This window comes from Equus caballus, chromosome 7 (genome assembly GCF_041296265.1).
Source record: "Equus caballus isolate H_3958 breed thoroughbred chromosome 7, TB-T2T, whole genome shotgun sequence".
NCBI classification, from domain to species: Eukaryota; Metazoa; Chordata; class Mammalia; order Perissodactyla; family Equidae; genus Equus; species Equus caballus.
The window spans coordinates 56,178,264-56,192,503 of record NC_091690.1 but is presented as its reverse complement, the minus strand read 5'-3'; the positions used below and the strand labels follow the sequence as shown (position 1 = coordinate 56,192,503).

Below are 14,240 nucleotides of genomic sequence, written 5' to 3'. Positions count from 1 at the left end.
GTGATGGCTACATGCAGAAGGGCAATAGGGTATAAACCCCAGGGACAGCCCAGGCAAGGATTCCGATAAAGGACCTCTGCATAAAAGTAGGATCGCCAAAGCCTACCCTCACTATGAAAGTAAATGAGGCACAAAGAGTGAAACTTCATCTATGCAAAATTTTAAAAAATGATTTAGGAGGTTGGAGGGATGATCCCAGGATGAAAGGCAGAATGTGACAAAAGAATCTAACTGTAGTACAAATGGATGAAATAACCACACTGAAAGGGTGATCTAAGTAACTGATCTAAGTAACTTTGGAAATGAGTAGAATCGGTAAGACCAAAAGCAAAATTAACTGTACATAAGTACTGTACTCTAACTGATAAAGTTGTTTCCCATGGGGTACAGGTTAACAATTCCGTTACTGCTGTACTTGTATGTTGCAGTTGAATAATTAATAAACGGATGGTGGATGGTGGGAGCCAGTTTTTTACTGTTAGATTAGGAGCCTACAGACGAGCAAGGGGAGGAGGCTGGAATGATCCATGTGGTTAACAGATTAGAGTTGGAGATTACAGTGGGAACTGATGTTTAGCCTAACAAAGATATGATGGTGACATATAGAAATATTTATAGATATTTATATATACATGGATTAGTATAGATCAATATATTTCCTGCTCTGTCAGCTAAGATGGACTAGAATCACTAACACCCAAGCAGCAGTGAGCACATTTAGTGCCCATATCTTGGTTTCTAATTCATTTTAAATAAGAGGAGCCATAGCTCTTTGCAGAAATGGCTGATTCTAGGACTGAAGCAGGAAATATACAAAATGAACCTGGAAAATCTTATAATTCCAGAAAGTAATGAAGTGCTTCAAAAAAGCTCAACTAAGCTAATCTAAAGCCCACAATGATGAGGGAAGTCCAAAGGGACATAGAAGTTAACTGAAAGAACTCCCAATGGCCAAAACTGGAACAATTTGAGAAATAAAATAAAGTAGCTTTGGATTATAAATCAAAGTATACAATAAATATCTATGAGTCCATACTGATATAAATAAACGAGGGAGATGAGACAAGTCTTCCAAGCAGAAGAATTTCAAATAATTTATATGGATACTGTACCCTTAAGGAGGTGGTGGAGCATAACCCCCTACTCCTTAAGTGTGGGCTGCACATCATGACCTCCATCTAAAGAGTACAGTATGGGGGGGGGGGGTAACTTTAGAGTGGAGAGACCTGACAAACACTGTCTCAACCAGGCAGTGAAGATCAACACAGACAGTCATAAATCACGTTGATAGTAAGCACCCTTGATGCAATGTGATGAAAACAGCAGCTCTTCCTCCCCTAAACACATAATCCCTCTCTGACCACAAGAAAAGCACCAGGCAAATTCCAATAGAGGGACATTCTACAAAACACCTACCACTTCTCAAAACCGTCAACATCATCAAAAACAAGGAAATTCTTAGAAATTATCAGAGCCAAGAGATGCCAAAGGAAACATGATAACTAAATGTAATGTGTTATCCTGGATGGGACCCTGCAGCAGAAAAAAGGACATTAGGTAAAAACTAAGGAAATCTGTGTAAATGTAGACGTTAGTTAATAATATATCAGCATTGGTTTATTAATTCTAAGAAATGGATCATACTAATGTAAGATGTTAATAATAAGGGATTTAGGGTATGTGGGAACTCTCTGTATAATTGCCACAATTGTCCTGTGAATCCAAAACTGTTCTAAAGTAAAAGGCTTATTTTTTTTTAAGTCGCAAAAATGGAACAGCAGAAAACATACCTATCTTGACTTTGGTCCTGGATAAAGAAAAATTCCTTCTCTGGAAATTTGTATCATAATCTATCCCTATATATATTTTTTATTCATTCATATTACCTGTGTTGTCTGAAAAAGATCTCCCGTGAAGAATCCAGTGTAACGTGGTTTGGGGCTGGTTATGCCACAAGGCAACTCTCAAAAAAAATGCGGATCCTCTCTGGAAGAATTTAACCTCTATCCTAGCCTCAAAGAGGTCTCAGAAATAGATTTTTCTCCAAATTATCTCATAGTCAAAATTCATAAAACACACATGAAAACAAGACAACATGAGTAAGAACTAGGAGTACTGGATCCCAAAATTTCAGAGATTGGAATCATGAGACACAAAATAGAAAATTACTCTGATTAATACATTTAAAAAATTTAAAACAAGCCTGAAAATTTTGGCAAAGAAATAGAAATTACAAAAAGTGACAAAGATGATTTGCAAAATAACTGAATGAATTTTTTAAAATTTCAAATTCAACAAGTACTTCTTGAGTTCCCACTATTTACCAGGGCACATACTAGATACTTTCATATATATTATCTGTTTTTATTTTGGTAACAACAAATAATTCTATTAATAACTACTAAAGTTGTAAATCTTCATCTTAAATATTTTTCATTATTTTGTCTTTTCCTTTTGATCTGGGAACTTTCTTCTGATCTATTTTCCAGTTCACAAATTCTCTCCGCACCTGTATCAAATCTACTGTTACACACATCTGTTGTGTTCTTAATTTTGGTTATTAGTAATTTTTTCACTTTTAGAATTTCTAGTTATTTCCTTTTCAAAAAAGCGAAGTCACTTTTTACATTTAGTGCTCCCTACAGATTTCTTCAATCTTGTCTTTTATTTCTTTAAACACACTATCCACACTATCACAACCTTTATCTGATTCCAATATCTAAAGCTTCTGTGCTTCTATTTCTTTTTTTTTTTTTCCCTAGGAAGATTAGCTCTGAGCCAACATCTGCCAATCCTCCTCTTTTTTCTGAGGAAGACTGTCCCTGAGCTAACATCTGTGCCTATCTTCCTCTACTTTATATATGGGATGCCTACCACAGTATGGTTTGCCACGCGGTGCCATGTCCGCACCCAGGATCCAAACTGGTGAACCCTGGGCCGCCAAAGCAGAACATGTACTCTTAACCACTGCACCATCGGGCTGGCCCCTGTGTTTCTATTTCTGTGGTCTGTAGGTTCTACTGGTTTTCCCTGATGGTGTCTTATTTCCCAGTCTTGATTACATTTGAGTGTGTTCTGGTTATTGTAGTTGAGAAATTATTCTTAGGAATAATTTGAAGCCTAGAATGATTTCAATCTTCACCACAGAAAATTTTTGCTTGCTTACTCCAAGTGTCCTAATCTATCAGTACAGTACTGCCTCATTTATGCTCAAAGATTGAGGTTTTCCTGAATTACCACCAAGGTCATCCAAAGGTGGGGTGAGAGTCATTGAGAGTACTGATTTAGTTCCACTTCACCATTTTCCTGACGGCAATGCCCTTTGGTGTTCCAGCTTAATGGCAGGGACTATTTATTGACTCCGTACCTGGGGTGAGCCCAGGCTTTGTCTTTTGTCCCTTTTGCCTCAGAAGACTATGAAAACAGCTGCTCAGCTTTGTAGTTATTTCTTCCAGAGCATCACATCCTTCCCAGGGAAAAGCAGTATTGAGTGCTGGGCCCAAATCTCTGGGTTCTTGCCGTTTGCTAGATTTTGGCCCAATAACTTCTCCCTATCACGTTAGGTTGGAACCTGAAACGTTTTGACAGAGATGAGCTCTTGGGAAGAGCTGACCCACCGCTCTGAATTTGTTTTCTCCACTGGGGATATGTCACTTCAGCATTGGCCCCGCCATGCCTGATTCCAGGAAAGAAGCTATTTCATCTATGAAACTTTAGCTCAGGACTGTACAAAATCTTTGGTTCCCCTTAATATCCAAGAGTAGATGGCATTTTCAAAACCACAGTGCCAAACACTGAGGATTGATGAGAAGGAAAAGTATAGAAAAAGAAATCACGATAGCCATTTTCCAAAGAATTTGGTCTCATTTTCTGAACCTAAAATGAGACCTGGTGTTTCTAACTCCCATCTAGACGACATACTATCTTGGCACCTGGGTCCTTGGACAGCCAGGACTAAGAGGTAAGGCCCTCCCATCTAGTCTGAATTCTCTTTGGAGAAGCAGCCTTGAGTAGGAGAAGAGACAGGACTGTGAGTCATGGCGCAGTGGAAGGCCTCACCCTGCCTGGCTAAGGGCCCCAGTTATGCATTTCTCTTCAGATGCCCAAGCTCGCTCCCAACCCAGAAAAGATTAACAAGGGCTTTGAGGGAGGAGATTTCATAGTCTCTCTCAAACCACACCCAAATAATTTAGTATCTCTCTCATTGCATGACTCCACATAATGAAGGGCTTTAGGTCGTTGACCAGGCACCGTATTCTAGAACTGTGCTTCCAGTATGGCAGCTACCAGTCACGTGTGGCTATTGAGCACTTGAATATGGCTCTATGAACTGACTGTGCTGTAAGTATAAACTACACATCAAATTTTGAAGATTTAGTATGGAAAAAAAAGTAAAATATCTCAATTTTTTGTATTGACTACATGTTGAAATATCTGGAATATATTGGGTTAAATAAATATATTAAAATTAAGTTCACCTATTTCTTTTTACTTTTTAAATTTGACTACCAGACTATTTAAAGCTACAGAAGTGTTTGCATTATACTTCTATTGGACAGCACTGCCTCTGGGGTGACCTTGGTTCTAAAGACTGAATCTCCTCTTCCTAAGTGGTTATTTTCACAACTAAAATATGCATTGAAGCATCTCCAGAAAATTCCTTAAACTTTCTTCCATTTATAGAAGTAGCATGCATGATACAATAAGAAAAAAAAGCCTAGGTTCTAATCTCTATTCTTGTCATTAACTATCAGCGAAATTAGTCAAATTATTTTAGCTCTTTGGGTCTGAGTTTCTTTATGTAAAAAGAAGGGGTTGGACTAGGTCCCCTCTATGGTTTCTTCCAATTCTATGATTATATTATTATTATTATGTTAAAAAAATTTTCTAAAATACTTTTCATGCATAAGATAGACAGCTTTTTATTGTAATGTAGATATAATTTTCGAACCTCTTTTGAAAATAATATAAAAATAAATATCTCCCTGTTGATAAAAAGATAGACATCAAGCTAATTTATATAACCTTGCATATGTTAAAGTTGCATGTTCATTTTCTGTACTGCTATTATAAATTTTGCCATGAAAACTGTTTTGTTAATGAAGGTTTTTCATTTTTTAAGGTTCAGTCTATGGTTATGATTATTATTTACTCTATATAATTGGTCCCTTAGCTTTTCTTTCATAGATCATTCGCATTTCTCAGCCATATATGTCCCTTATACTCTCTTTTGACCATTTCTAGTTAGATTTTTTTATACCTTATTCTGACCTTGCTGTGTCCTCCAATTCTTTTTCCAGACTAAGCTTTCTTGCCGCCTCTCACCAGCACCCCTTCTTTAGACTCAGGCACTTCCTGCTCTCCTCCTCCCTTTCAAAACGATTTCACCTGAAAAGATCTAATAACAGTAGGTACATTTCAGGGTAAATTCGAGTCTTTGCAGTTACTTCTTACTTGGGGGCGGGGGTGCGAGAGAGTGGGAGGGGTAGGTCTTTGCATTTTAAGCCATATGTCTCATCAAGAAATGGAAGGTTTTATTCCTATTAATTTGAAAGGGATGTTTCTATTCCATATTTAAATTTTCTTAAAATCCATCACAGTATGTGAACTCTCACCTACCGACACTTTTCGAGCCCTGCCCACATCCATTCATTCTTGTGAAAATATGGCCTTAAATACATCTACAGGTACCTGTGCAAGATTCTGACTGCTAAGGAAGCCTTCTCCACCTTGATTTCTGAACAAGTTTGAAGAGCACTGGATTTGAAGTCAGATGATCTGGGTTCCTACCTTAGCGGCACTTGAACTAGATGTATCATCTTGGACAAATTCTTTCTTCTCTCTAAGCCTTCGGCTCTTAATCTGTGTAAAACGAGCTATAATAACACCTCTTACACTTGTGTCACATGGTACTCCTGAGCATCTAAGGAAATAATAAACAGGTAATTACTTACCATGGTAAAGAGCTACACAGCATGAGTGATATTGGGCATCCTGAAACTTCATTAAATTTCGTTCCTAGTTCCCTTTTTTGGATCAGAATAAATACATTGACCCATTCAATTTAGACAGGAATAAAGAATATGACTGTTTTCAGAATAATGAAAAGTTTCAAGTTAAGATGAAATGCTCACTCTCTTCATTCAATCATAATATGAGAGCTATAAAACACTCAGTAGAACCAATAACCTGAGTCACGTTACGCAATTTATCTGCGAAACTCAATTAGTCAAGAAACAGCAAATGGGTTTTTGTGATTCAGATGGAGCCTGGAGGGAGGGATTGGGGTCAGTATTAAATTGACATCCATATTTAAGTAGCAAATTAGTGTTAATGTTATGAAAGTGGAACGCAAATAAAAGATTTTAAGAATTAAAAAGTAATCTACTGGATGTATTAGGAAGGAATTCTGTTCCTAAAACAGATGCAAGAATATTATCCGAACAAAATTCAAATGCTTAAAAATATCACTCAAGGTTTCAGTAGAAAAAAAAATGTGTATATATGTGTGTGTGTGTATGCATATGTATATAAACACGTATACTTTTGCTATCATTTCTTTGAAATCAAGACCGTGAGACAGAGCTTCTGTCATCAATTATTGGAATTTGGTGAAAAAAGGAAAGAATTTGGAATCAGTCACTCTCGATTCCGCCGCTTAGGAGCTATTTCCTTGTCCCTAAAAAGGGAGGCAATCTTGCCTGCTCCGCCTAACTCGCAGAGTTGTTCTGAGGACCCAATGCGCCGGATTGGAAAGACAGGTATAGTTGCTGCTGTCAACGCGACCAGAGTAGCTGTGCACTGAGCAATGCGGTTTTGAAAAATCCACTCTTCCCAGCTGGAAGACACTTTGGTGAAGAGATAACCCTAGTCTATTTCTCTTTCTCATCATTTCAAATGTGGCTAAGAGGGAGGAGGGCCAGGGGGATTTTTAAGGAACTTGGACGCAGAACTCTCCCCTCCCCCCAGCTCTTCACATTTTTTTCCTTTATTTCGTTCGTTCATTCATTCAACAAATGTTTCTCCGCCCCCCGTTGGGTGCCGGACACTGGGCTAGGCAGTGAGAGCCCCAAGAGGAAAGGTGGTCTCGGGGAGCCCTCGGTGTAGGGAGCAGACACTGGACGCCTAACTGCGGGACAGCGCTCACCCGGGAGCCCCGCCAGGCCGCGCCCGCCGCCGCCGCCTCCCGCCGGTCCTCCCGCCGCGGTTGCGGAGACTACTCACCCCGCCCCCCAGCCCGGCGGCGGCGATTCCGGCCGCGTCCCCATGGCAACCGGCGGCGGCGCGGCGGGCCGGGGCGGGCGGCGAGGGAGAGGCCACAACGGCCTCGGCGGCCGCGCGGCGGGCGGGCCCGGCGGCGGGAGCGCGGCGGGCGGCGGGGCCTCGGGGGCGGGCCGGGCTGCCGGGGACCCGGCGTCCCTGCTCCGGGGCTGCAGACCTCGCGGGAGAGCGCGGCGCTGCCCGGCGCAGGTAACCCCCGCCCCCGGCCTCCAGGGCCCCGCCTCACCCCTGACCCTGGTCCTCGCCCCTCACCGGGCGGGCTTGCCTCAGAGGATGGGGGACCCCCGGGCGGGCTGCTCCGCGGGGCTGGGCTTGAGCCGTGCGCGGGGTCGGGGCCCGGGGCGCGCGGCGGATCGACAGAGCCAGGATGCTAGGATAGTTCTTGCAGAAGCCAGAGCAGAGAGTCTCCCTAAAGTTAACAGGTCTGGGTTCTACATGTGTGGCCTTGGGCGAGTCAGCTACCTTGCCTGTGCCTCAGTTTCCCTGAGGTTAAAGTGAAGGATTTGAGAACCTACAAAATCAATTTATTCATCTGTCCTTTCTGGTCAAATTTTCCTTCCCCGTCCCCACTCCTCGCCCCTCCGCTCCGCACACAATTCGGGTCTGTGTTAAATTCCTTTACTTTGGAAGTGACTTGAGCCCAGGAGTCTCTCTCCTCCTTTCTACCATCTTAAGTGCTATTTAACTGACTTTTATTCAGTGATTCAGAAGAGTTGAAGTCCTTTTCAATACTATGATCATTTATCCTCATAGATTATCTTTTAATTAAAACTTTGTTGCTGGGAAAAACTTTTTTCTTTTTACTTTAGGCAGGCAACATCCTTATTTTGTCAAAAACATCAGCAGGTGCCCCCAGAGCCATTGAAGAATTGTAAGGTTTCCATTTTTAGGCAATTCTTAGCCTTTTTATCCTAAACGTCATGGTATATTCATTCCAACAAAACCCAGAAAGGGCCAAAGAAAGAATTTATTCAGATAAAGACAAACTTTTTGGGGATCCACAGAAAGGAAAGTTTGAGAACGTTTAGCTGGAACTCCTGTTGAAGAGGAATTACATTTTTCTCATCTCATATACTGAGCACTTTGCAAAGTACCTGGCACCAAGCTGTTGTTCAGTAGGGAGTGAATGAATGCTCTTTTCAGTCAGTACCCCATATCTCGACTCATTGCTAAGCCAATGTCATAAGTGCATGGGGGCACTACAAAAAAAAAAGCCCAAAATTTCTACATTTTGTAGAACCAAGATCTACTACACTAGAAAAACTCATACTACATCGTTTGCCAATAGCAGAATTTTCTTGCTTTATAGATTAATAAATGTAAGCATTTAAGGAATATAGATCATTTTTCCCCCTAACAGATTAAAAATAAAGAAATATAAACCAGATGCAGCAGTTTCTTGACATGGAGAAACAAGACCAAAATACAGTGGGGTAAGTGCTGAGAAATTTCTATTTAATGAGTTGATACTTAACTATGCCAAAAACTCCCTGATGATACATGAACTTTGAAATTTAGTATTAATAGGATGTGCTAATTATTTTTGGTGAGGAGGGTGGGTGGAAATTCAAATGACTGATTAAGAATCTATAGTGTGAATCTTTCCAATTTTTTTTTTTAATTTGAGGAAGATTCACCCTGAGCTGACATCCATTGCCCATCTTCCTCTTTTTTTTCTTTCTTCTTCTTCTTCTTTTTTTTTTTTTGTTTTTGCTTGAGGAAGATTAGCCCTGAGCTAACATCTGTGCCCGTCCTCCTCTACCTTTGTATATGGGATGCCTCCACAGCATGGCCAATGAGTGGAGTAGGTCCAAGCCCAGGATTTGAACCCATGAACCCTGGCCACCAAAGCAGAGCATTGGAACTTTAACTACTCGGCCGTGGGGTTAAATCTTTCCAATTTTAACTATGGATCTACACTCGAAAATAACCATTTTCCAACTTTCAGTGAGTTTTTCAGTGTTGTAGGGTGGCGGGTGCCCACCCAGACCTCACGTGCTCTTGGGCTTCCACAGTGCAGCAGCTCCTAGCCAGCCGGCTCCTTTCTTGCTGCGTGGAGTGTCTCAAGCTTCCCTCCACACTTGCCCTCAAGGCTGAACTCAACACTTAAGCATAGCCTCAAAACAGATGTAGCTCCTCAAACAGCAGCAAGAACTGGATATTTAACCAAAAGTTTCATGAAGAGGTGGGGAATAGAATTTGTATAACGTTTGCCATTGTCAAAAATTAAATTCCTTTTCACAAACATCTGTGCCCACCCCTTCCCTGCCAGCAGCTCCACAGAGGTTTCTCTTCCTGTTGCATTAGCCGACTAGCCATAGGCTGACCCCAGAACTGGGGGGCTGGGGGTAGGGACTATGGGAAGGGGTGGTACTATTGTGTCTAATCTTGACTGTGACTTTCAGTTATTCTGCTTGGACCATGACTTTGACACCAGGCTAAAGGAAAGCTACACAAGTCTGGATAACAATAGTGATCACTTTTTTAGCTCCTACTGCGTGCCCCTCCTCACAACAGCCCTGCTAGGTAGCATTCTCATTTTACAACTAAGAAAATGGAGCATATTAATTACAGTCTAAGCTCTTGTAACAAAGAGACCCCAAAATACAGTGGTTTACTAAGATTGAAGTTTATTTCTGTTTGATGTACAAGTTCAGAGATAAGCAGACCAGGACTGGTAGGGCAGCTCTGCCATCCTCCCTACATGATTTCCAGCTCTCGACCCAAAGTGATTGCTTAGGCTCCCACCACCATGACTGTGCTCCTGCCAGAGGGAAAAGGGAAGGGCAAGAGGAGGGCATAAGACTTTCCTTTTAGTAGTATGACCTGGAAGTAGCAGGCCTCACTTCTGTTCACTTCCCATTGGCCAGAATTTAATCCTAGAACTACAGGTAGCTGCAAGGAAGCCTGGGAAATGTGGTCTGTAACTGTGTAGCCATATGGCCAGCTAAAGCTTAGAAATTCTGTAATAAAAGAAAGAATGGATATTGGTGGACTAGCAGCCTCTGCCACATAGAGTTCAGAAAGGTAGAAAGAAAGAGAAATAACGCAGGAACTTGCCCCAAAATATACAGCTGGTTAGTGGGGGAGGTAGGATTTGAATTCACATATGTCTGGCTCCAATCCCTGAGTGGATGGCAGTGAGATGCCGGGAGGAGCCTGCCTAGTATCCTTGGCAGAGCCAGGTTGGGATTCTGGATTGAGAAGGAGTTAGGTCCCTGGTGTGATGATGGCACCAAGGGCTTAGGTGCAGATTGAAGGTCTTGAACCCAAAGCTTGGGTTCCAGCGGTCACTTCACTCCTGCAAATCAGAGGCAATGGAGACTGCTATTTCTCTTCGTTCACTCTTTTGGGAAAAAGTATGGCGTATTGAATGTATGCCAGGTACAACACTAAGCTCTATGGCTCATACACAGATCATTAAGAAACAGACCTTGAAGAACTCAGCATTTAGTAGGGAACCACAGAGCTTGTTCGGGAACACCATAATGACAAACCAGAAGTGAATGAGAATTACTGGAGGTTTCCGTGAGGAACTGCTCCGCTCATCACAGCAGGCGTGGCACCAGACGTGGTCTACTGGGGTCTCCAAAGCATGGAGAGCCAGTTGGCTTTCCCTCTGTCCCATGTGCTATTGGGAAAAATGTAAAGATCAGGAGCATAAAGACAGTAAAACCTCATTCATCAGGGATGTGTTATGCAGCTTATCAAACCGTGTCACCTACGTACACAGTAATGTTTTGTGGAGCAACCTTCCTTTAATAAATATTTATCTAGAGTCTGCTATGAGCCATTCATTGGTCTAAGCACCAGGGAGACAGCAGTGAACAAAATAGAGACCATTCCTCCAGGGGGCTTATACATTAGTGGGAGATATGAACATGTTTTATGTGGTTATATGAAGAAAAGCGGGCTAAGGATGGGAGGAATAGCGTGTGAATGGGTCATCAAATAAGGATTTCCTGGTAAGGCGGCATCGGAGCAGAGATCATAACTGGGTGAAGAGAGTTCCAGACAGCAGGAACAGCACGTGCACAGGCCTGAGGTGGGAGCTTTTACACAGAATGTTTATAATGTGCGTGAATCATGATTCTCTGACATCTGGGTTATAACAGGGTTTGATTTTAATTTATCTATGATTTCTCCCAATTATAGGTGTTTGTATTTGTGCCATAATAATCAACCCAAACTCCTTCTAATCGAAACAGTCGTATTTAAGTGAGTTTGTCCTTTTTATTTGTTTTTAGAGTGTGTGCCCAGAACATAAATAATTATAGAATAAGTAAATGATCAATTTTATGGGCCTTTTAAAGAGAACCATGTCTAGATTTTGCTTTGTTTTTTCATATTCATGAATTTCATCTTATTAATTTGTCCTTTTATGATTTAATTTACGTATCTTGTTCTTCTGATTTTTGAATTGAAAACTATGATCAGTTATTTCCATGATTTCTGGATTTCATAATTTCTTTAGATAATAAAAGCATTTAAAGCCAGAGTTCCTCCTGAGCACAGCTTTGCTGCAGGCCATAGGGCTAGTGTTCCACTCTCATTTTCTAAATAGTCTGTTTCAACTTTGATTGCCTCTTCAACTCATGAGATACTTAGGAGAGGTGACTTCCAGAGGTGGTTAATTATATTTTTATTATTACTGTCTAATCCCCCTACCACCATTGTCATAGAGTATGGCCTATATGATATTTCAGTTTCATTAAGATTATTCTTGTGATCTATTGTATGATCAACTTTTATAAATGTCCTTTGAGCATTTGAAAACAGATATATATTCTCTACTGGTTAAGTAAAGGTTAAAAAAGTTATGCATATATAATCAAACCTTTTAATTGTTATTATTATGTTTAAATTATGTTTTTCAAGTCCATTGTTAACCTTACTTTTTTTCTATTTGATCTGTCAAATTTTAAGAAAGATCTTTACAATAATTGTGGTTTTGTCCCATTCTTCTTGTGTTTCAAGCAGTTTTTGTTGTACATATTTCAGTGTTCTGTTGCTCAGTGTATTGAGGTTCATGGATGTTATGTCTTCTTGGTATATTATAAGATTTAGCTTTATAAAATGTCTCACAAGTCTAAGTTAATGTTTTTTTGTTTGAATTCTACTTTTCCTGATACCGATATTGCCAACTCCACTTTCTTTTTGATTTACTTTAGTCTGTAATATCCTTGTCCATCCCCTTTGTAAAGGAAAAAACTCAGTCTTTTCCTTCCTATAGAAGCAAAAACTCCATTCCTCCCTACTGTGTCTTTCTGCCCTGCGTGTCTCCCTTACCTTCACAGAGAACACTTCACTTCTGACACTTCTAGTCACCAAACGTGTGATGGTTTTTCCCCCACCAAGCAGTTCTCTGTGACACCAGCTGCGTGTCCTACAATTTAACTCAATTCTGACACTGTCTACCCAGAGACAGTGTCAGATCCCACAGGTTAAGGCCTCAGTCCCACAAGACTGTCCCCTCCACTTCAAATGCCAGTTGCAAATCTAGGTTGTCACCTGTGTTTCTGACCAACTGGCTGTAGATCTGAGATTCCAACCACCCCCTCCTTGTATTCGATTAATTTGCTAAAGCAGCTCACAGAACTCAGGGAAACACTGTTTATCAGTTTATTAAAGTATATGATAAAGGATGCAGATGAAGATCCAAATGGAAGAGACATGTAGGGTGAGGTATGTGGAAAGGGGTGCAGAGCTTCATGGCCCTGTCCAGGCGTACCACTCTCCCAGCACCTCCACGTGTTCACCAACCTAGAAGCTCTTGAAACCCTGTACTTTTGGGATTTTTATGGAGGCTTCATCATGTAGACGAAATCAATCATTAACTCCATTTTCAGCCCTTCTCCTTTCACAAGAGAATGGGCAGTGAGCCTGAAAATTCCAAGCTTCTAATCATGACTTGGTCTTTCCTGTGACCAGCCCCCTCATCCAGGAGCCCATCCAGAGTCACCTCATTAAAACAGAAGACACTTCTATCCCCCAGGAAATTACAGGGGTTTCAGGAGCCCTGTGTCAGGAACTGGAGTCAAAGACCAATATTAGAATAAGAGATGCTGCCGGTGTTCTTATCATCCAGGAAATTACATGGGTTTTAGGAGCCCTGTACAAGGAACCAGGGGCAGAGACCAATATATATTTCCTATGATCTCATACCCTTGTTTCCAATCTTTTTTATGTCATATGGTGCCTCTTGTAAATATGGTTAGATTAAAATATATATACGTCAGTTGGAGAGTCTTTGCCATTATAAAGAGGATTTTATGATCATTAATATATTAAGGTTTGACCCTTTTTGCACTCCCAACATTTGCTAGTCTGATTTAGTGTTGTTTTTCATCTTATAAGTTCTCCATCCTATTTCTTAAGTTGTTAATTTACATTTTTCATGAACATTTTAAATTTGAGTTTCTCTTTTAGCATCCTGAATTTTAACTGTAACTTTGACTTCCTTCAACCCTCATAAGACTTAACCTTTAGTACTGTCTTTGCTTCCCCATTCCCTTATCCCACCCCCAAGAAATAATCTGGATTTCTAGTTCCTGATTGCTATTAATTTATATATAAATTATTACGTATAGGATAATGTGAATTATTATTTTATTCTTCTTTTAAGTCCTTTTTTAATAGCTGTAAGTTTGATTGCATTGCCTACTAGTATTATTTATATACAAAATCGTCATTGTTCTTAATTTTTAAAAATTTTGTAATGTATTTTTGATTTGACTGAATTTTTTCATAAAAATTAACATGGGTGCTATACTTATTAACTTTTTACATATCCAAATATCTACATTTACTCTTATCCAGGAACTCTGTAGTATTACTCATTGTCTTGTAGAATTGAGTGTTGTAGATGGAAAATTCAGTGTCAGTCTCATCCCCTCTTTCTCTTTCAAGATTTTTTTCTTTCTTTTTATAAATGTCCAGAGGCTTGTAGGATTTCTTTT

General features: G+C 40.5%; 1 protein-coding gene and 1 long non-coding RNA gene across 11 annotated transcripts in view; one reads left to right on the top strand and one right to left on the bottom strand.

The window, feature by feature from the left end:
• The window catches only part of LOC106783414 (uncharacterized), a 59,867-nt gene extending 52,599 nt beyond the window's left edge, over positions 1-7,268 (bottom strand). Inside the window, exons 1-3 of the long non-coding RNA XR_001381182.3 lie at positions 7,148-7,268; positions 5,791-5,923; positions 5,261-5,398 (exon numbers count right to left, since the gene is read on the bottom strand). This is a non-coding gene — a long non-coding RNA (uncharacterized lncRNA). The remainder of the gene's footprint in view (positions 1-5,260; positions 5,399-5,790; positions 5,924-7,147) is intronic.
• Positions 6,626-14,240, top strand: part of DEUP1 (deuterosome assembly protein 1) — a 94,669-nt gene continuing 87,054 nt past the window's right edge. For 3 of the 10 annotated variants that reach the window (XM_023645575.2, XM_023645573.2, XM_023645565.2), the window contains exons 1-3: positions 7,295-7,470; positions 8,642-8,714; positions 11,437-11,499. In XM_023645575.2, the coding sequence (XP_023501343.2) occupies positions 8,668-8,714; positions 11,437-11,499 (110 nt within the window). In that variant the 5' untranslated portion in view covers positions 7,295-7,470; positions 8,642-8,667. Of the gene's footprint in view, positions 6,762-7,294; positions 7,471-8,641; positions 8,715-11,436; positions 11,500-14,240 lie in introns of those variants that run through there. The other 7 variants (XM_023645564.2, XM_023645570.2, XM_070273203.1 and 4 more) reach the window with 7 other exon arrangements.